This window comes from Henckelia pumila, chromosome 2 (assembly GCF_033568475.1).
Source record: "Henckelia pumila isolate YLH828 chromosome 2, ASM3356847v2, whole genome shotgun sequence".
NCBI classification, from domain to species: Eukaryota; Viridiplantae; Streptophyta; class Magnoliopsida; order Lamiales; family Gesneriaceae; genus Henckelia; species Henckelia pumila.
In genome coordinates, this window is record NC_133121.1 from 21,719,543 (window position 1) to 21,725,674 (window position 6,132).

The following is a 6,132-nucleotide window of genomic DNA, read 5'->3' on the forward strand; positions in this document are numbered from 1 at the left end:
ATGATAACAAAATTGTTATTATGTTTCTAATATATTTACTCTAGTGTGAAGTTGTCAACTCAAGATGGAAGCCAAAACTTGAAATTAACTAAACTGAATTTATGGCGAGCTCCAATTTTTCGATGATATCTCACAGCTCAGTGATGAAAATGATTAGCCTTTAAAAACGAATACATAGAAGACTTAATTTGTAACACATTGTATTTCACGTCAGTTGAGCAAAAATGGATTTATCTAGATCAAACTGACGTCGCAACACCAAACTAAATTGCATCAATCGAGCAAGAACACATCATCAGTTTACCTCAAGCAGTTCTGGTATTTAGGTCATATCTTGCAGGTCGATTATCCAAATAGAACGATTCATCATGAGTTGGAAAGCTAAGATAATTATCCACAAATAATATTCACAAGTCTAAGTCTGAATTGAAGTATAAGGAGCTGCTAAACTGCATTGAAATTTCTGGCTCTGAACTAAAATTCTGCAGAGCAGAATTTCTGGCACAGTATGGTATTTTGAGAATATCTCCCTCATATAAACTTGAAATGGAGTTATTCTTCATTCCATGGAAAGCTAAAATAAAGGGCTACAACTTGATGAGATGTTGAGCTACTTCGAATGACCGATTCAGATTCTTGACCGAAAAGAGAAGCAGCTCAAAAACAAGTCGATTTCGTTGGTGAAAGTTCAGTGGAGCCGACACGGAGTCGAAGAAGAAACTTGGGAGACATAGTATGATATGAGACAGCGATTTCCAGATTTATTTCTGTGATGTGAGTTCTTATTTCTATCTTTGATTCTATCTTTTATCTTATATGATCGAATTTTGTGAGATTTCTAGGACGAAAGCAGTTCTTAGAGGGGGAGAATTATAACTACTCGAAATTATCTTAATTGAGATTGATATTGATATTCTGAGATTATGAAATTTGAGGGTTGAATTGAAATTTGATCAGGGACTGATTTGAATTTTTTTAATAGTTTAGGGACCAAAGTGCAAAAAACTTGAATTAATATATTATGGCTTGGATATTTTAAGTTGTGACTAAGCATGTAGTGTATCTATCTCCTTCTTCCTCTCTTCCAAGCGAGAACCTCCATTTTTGGTCTTCTCTAAGCTTCGATAATTCTTGATCCGTCCGGTAGATTTCAGATGCTTCGATAATTCTTGATCCGACCGGTAGATTTAAGATCTTATCGTATATTCGTTATCACAGCGGCGAGGGCTTCGTTATGCCATAAATTTTATTCCGATATATTATGCTTTTATTTTTGGATGTTGATGGAATTTGATTTTTAATGGATATACGTGTTCTTGAGCTAGTCACGATATTATATCTAAGACGGATAGAAAAGATATCAGTGTTTGGATTTGTTATGATTTTATAGGTGATTTCGAAAATGGGGTATTTTGATGTTGATGGTTTTGATGAGATTGAAGTTGATATGAGATAGATATGAGTTTTATTTGATAGATATGCTGAGTTTGTTGATTTTCGTTTGGTCGTTATGCCGCCGGTTCGAGAATTTTTGAGTTTCTAAAGTTTGATTGAGTTTTGAATTGATTTGAGTTGGATGATTAATCTTGAGTTCTTTTGCATCTCCGTATAGATTGTTGAAGGTTGTTGAACTCGGAGTTTTCAGGATTCGAATCGGTTAAGAGTTGACCGAGATTGATTGTCCAGAGTTGGAGCATCTTTGAAGAGGAAAGAGGTATAAGCCGACATCGATCGAATGGGATAGAATACTCGAGAATGTTTTGATGATCGAGTTTCCTTAAATCAAATACTTGCATGATTATTTGACATTGATTGAATATGTGCTTTTACATGGATTTTATTGTCTTAATTAATTGAATGCATTACGATTCATATTTGCATTCATATTGAGCCTAAATCTTTGATTTCAGAGAGCAGAGCGACCCACTCGAATTAGAAGTTTTGGGGGCTATAATCGAGTGGCCTAGGTTGTTGAGTTCTCCTAGTGTCAAAATGCTCCTTATAGTCGCACCAAAGTCTAGAGGATGGAGATATGTAACACCACCTCGATCGGGAGTGTCGGTGGGCTTGTTACGATATCTTAGCCTCGGGATCCCAAACAAAGAACCGAATTTCCTTTGATTATCCAATTTGATAATCTTGATTTTAAAGACATGCATTTCATCTTTATTATTATCGAAACTTATATATGTCATATCATGATATTGATATACTAATTGTTATTGCATGTTTATGTTGCTTTTACTGGGATTTATTCTCACCGGAGTTATTCGGTTGTTGTCTTGTTTTTGTATGTGTACTTGGCAAAAGGTGGGGCAGGATCGAGTCAAAGGAGACATGACTAGATCGAGTTGGAATGATAGAAGTGGGGAATCGGTTTAGAAGTCGAAGTTGTTATTCAAACTTGTTTGTTTGTATTTTGAAGGATAACAAACCTTTTATCGGTGCATGTTTCTACATGTTTAGTACTTTAACTACTCTAGACACTTCATGTATTTGAGATTACTAGATTGATGTATTAAATACATGTTTTGGTTTGTTGAATTGAGAAGTATTTGGAAAATTCAGATTTGAAGCGCATTTTTTAATTTTCTGAAATTTAGCAGGGCACGGACCCCATACATACCTCTGTTCCTGGGTCCGTATACCTCCGAATTTTGTATTTGTTGAATTGGCTATGCATGGTCCCTAGCACAGAAGGGACACGCAGTCCGTGTAGAAAATAGAGAGTTGGTTTTTTAGTATATTTGATTAGCACGGACCTTGACACGGAGGTGGCACGGGGTCCGTGTACCTTGCAGCCTTTGATCCTTGGCTACAGGTTATTGCACGGACCTGAGAACGGAGGTGTGCACGGAGTCCATGCATGTTTTTTTTTAAAAAATTTACTTTAAGCCTTGGATTATTGTTGATGCTTGAAATATTTATTCATGATTAGATGATTAGAACCGAGGTCCTAACAATAAGTGGTATCAAGACGATAAGTTTCTTGTACTGAATTAGAAGCGAGTGGGGTAGATCGAGTCTGCTTGAATTATATTTCTCGCATGTGAATGAATTCCTTATTTGATTATTTGGATTCCATGCGATCATGATTTTTTAATTTAGAATTAGTTGATTTACATGATTTTGTGATTTAAATTGTAAAGCATGAATTATTTTAGATACGAATTATAATTGATTCTTTATTTGAATTCAAATTCTCTTGTGGTCGAATGAGTATGTTGATCAGAGGTTGGTGGTCACGGAATTGTTGAAATTGAGATATTTGTGTCCTAAACTATTGAATATCAGATATGGATCCTCGTCAAGTTTTGAATAGGAAACGACCAGCAGTAAATCCGCCGAATGATCAGGGTAGTACTGAGACTGAGGCGATGGATGTCACTGCGACATTGATGAAAACCTTGCTGAAAAGGTTTCAGTCTTTCAAACCACCGACTCTGAAGGGCACTGAAAATGCAGTTGATTGCAAAATTTGGTTGGAAGACATCGAACAGTTGTTTGATTCTCTGGACTACACAGACGACCGTCGAATCCGGTTAGTTGTTCATCAGCTTCAGGGTATTGCGAAAAGTTGGTGGATTTCGATGAAGAAAGCCCTAGAGAATTGAGGTATGGTTATTTCCTGGATTTTGTTAAAAACTGAGTTTTATAAGCTCTTCTTTCTAGTCTCTTATAGTAAAGATAAAGGGGCCGAGTTTGCTACTTTGAGGAAAGAGAATTTGAATATTGAAGAGTATGTGGCCAAGTTCGATAGTCTGTTGAGATTTGCGCCACATATAGCCAATAACGAGGAAGCAAAAGCTGATCAGGTCATAAATGGCTTGAATCCCGATATATTTACACTGGTAAATAGTGGAAGGCACGATAATTTTGTTGATGAATTGCATCAAGCCAAAGGAGCTAAAGCAGGTTTGATGAAACAGAGAGGAGCTCAGTTTGTATCTCAGCAACTGAGATAGCTTCAGAATCAGCCGTATCAGTTTCAGAATCAATCACCGAGATATGAGGGAGGAAGCAGTGGCAGTAGAATAAGAGATAATTTTTTACCAAATCGGAAACAATTCAAGAATCCAGGGAACAGTTCTTCTAGTTCCAGTGGCTCAAAGCAGTTTGGATCGGAACAGAGTTCTGGATCTTCAGGTATATCTTGCAGGAAGTGTGTAGGTTGCCAGTGAACAGTGTAGAGGAATCTTTGGAAGCTGCAATATCTATCATCAGACTGGACACTTTTCCAGAGTGTGTCCTCAGCGTGGTTCGGAACAAGCTCAGAGTGGGAGTTATTCTAAACCGACAGCTCAGCCTGAGAGGCAAGCTTTTACAGTTCACTCTTTTCAGCCACATCAGCAGAATTGATATGGAGGTAACCATAATTTTAATCAACCTCCGAGGCAGCAGGCTCGAGTCTTTGCTCTTACCAAGGATCGGGCTCAAGCTGCACCTGATGATGTCATAACAGGTAATTGTTCGATTTTTGACTATCCTGATCTTGTATTGATAGATACGGGTGCATCCCATACTTTCATATCTGAGAAATTTGTTATGATGCATGCTTTTACTTCTGATCCTTTGCTTGCTATATTTTTTGTTACTTAACCTTTGGGTGGAGGAATTGTTTTGTGAGATTAGTCAGGAACTGTGAACTTCGATTCGAAGAGAATGTGATTGAATTCGATTGTATTGTGCTAGGATTGCCAGATTTTGACTGTATTGTCGGTATAGATGTTTTAACCAAGTACAGGGCTACCGTGGATTATTTCCAAAAAGTTGTCAGATTCAGACCCGAAATGGAAGACGAGTGGAAATTCTTCGGTAAGGGTTATCGATCCAAGATTTTTTTGATATCTGTTTTGTTGATGACCCGTTTGTTACAAAAAGTTGCAGAAGGATTCTTGATATATGCAGTTGATGTACTGAAATCTAGCCCCAAATTGGTTGATATCCAGTAGTTAGAGAATTTGCGGATGTCTTTTCGGATGAGATTCTTGGATTGCCTCCAATTCGTGAGATCGAGTTCAACATTGAATTGATGTCAGATACTCAACCGATATCAAAAGATCCTTATCGAATGACACCTGTCAAGTTGAAATAATTGAAGGAACAGCTCAAGGATTTGATTGCCAAGGGTTACATCAGACCTAGTGTTTCGCTTTGGGGAGCTCCAGTTCTTTTTGTGCGAAAGAAATATGGATCAATGCGACTCTGTATCGACTACCGTCAATTGAACCAAGCTACGGTAAAGAACATGTATCCATTTCCTCGAATAGATGATCTGTTTGATCAATTGCAGGGTTCATCTGTTTATTCGAAGATTAATCTGAGGTCAGGATATCATCAGATGAGAGTTCGAGAGGAAGATGTTCCAAAGACCGAATTTAGAACGAGGTATGGTCACTTTGAATTTATAGTCATGTCGTTTGGATTGACGAACGCTCCAACAATTTTTATGGGTCTTATGAACCGAATCTTTCAAAGATATCTGGATGAGTTCGTTATTATTTTTATTGATGATATTCTTATCTATTCGAAGAATCATATTGATCATGCAAAACATTTGAGAGTCATTTTGCAGACCTTGCGTGCTGAACAGTTGTTTGTTAAACTGTCGAAGTGCGAATTCTGGTTGGATCGAGTTGTTTTTCTCGGTCATATTATATCCGGATATGATATTTTTGTTGATCCCAGCAAGATTGTAGCAGCTATGAATTGGCCTAGAACGACATCTGTGCCTGAGATTCAAATTTTTATGGGTTTAGCAGGTTACTATCGCAGATTCATTGAGGAATTTTCCTCTATTGCGAATCCCATTACTCAGCTAACTCAGAATAATGCGCTTTTTGTTTGAACCAAAGCTTGTGAGGCCAGTTTTATTGACTTGAAGAAGTGGTTGACCAGTGCTCCAGTTTTATCTATTCCTTCAGGTACTGGTGATTTTACAGTTTATTGCGATGCTTCTCATAGAGGATTGAGATGTGTTCTTATGCAGAGGAAGCACGTGATAGCTTATGCATCGAGGCAGCTGAAGCCGCACGAGACTCGATATTCAATTCATGATCTTGAGCTTGCGGCTATTGTTTTTTATTTGAAGATTTGACATCATGGTAGCGCTAAGTCGAGTCACGCCCAAAT

The 6,132-nt window shown here is 37.6% G+C and overlaps 1 protein-coding gene across 1 annotated transcript; it reads left to right on the forward strand.

The window, feature by feature from the left end:
• The first annotated feature begins 3,296 nt into the window (after window positions 1-3,296).
• On the forward strand, window positions 3,297-5,848 carry LOC140877350 (uncharacterized). Its single transcript, XM_073280887.1, has 5 exons — window positions 3,297-3,576; window positions 3,673-3,915; window positions 4,505-4,590; window positions 5,102-5,239; window positions 5,576-5,848. Exons 1-5 carry the CDS (start codon window positions 3,297-3,299, stop codon window positions 5,846-5,848), a joined length of 1,020 nt encoding a protein of 339 aa, XP_073136988.1.
• The last annotated feature ends 284 nt before the right edge of the window (window positions 5,849-6,132 follow it).

Excerpts from the sequence above, each read along its gene's own strand:
- LOC140877350 (XM_073280887.1), top strand. The coding sequence starts at position 3,297 with ATGGATCCTCGTCAAGTTTTGAATAGGAAACGACCAGCAGTAAATCCG. Across the intron at positions 4,591-5,101 it reads CTTTGCTTGCTATATTTTTT|GAACAGCTCAAGGATTTGAT; the intron begins GTTACTTAACCT and ends AAATAATTGAAG. Across the intron at positions 5,240-5,575 it reads GTCAATTGAACCAAGCTACG|ACCTTGCGTGCTGAACAGTT; the intron begins GTAAAGAACATG and ends GTCATTTTGCAG.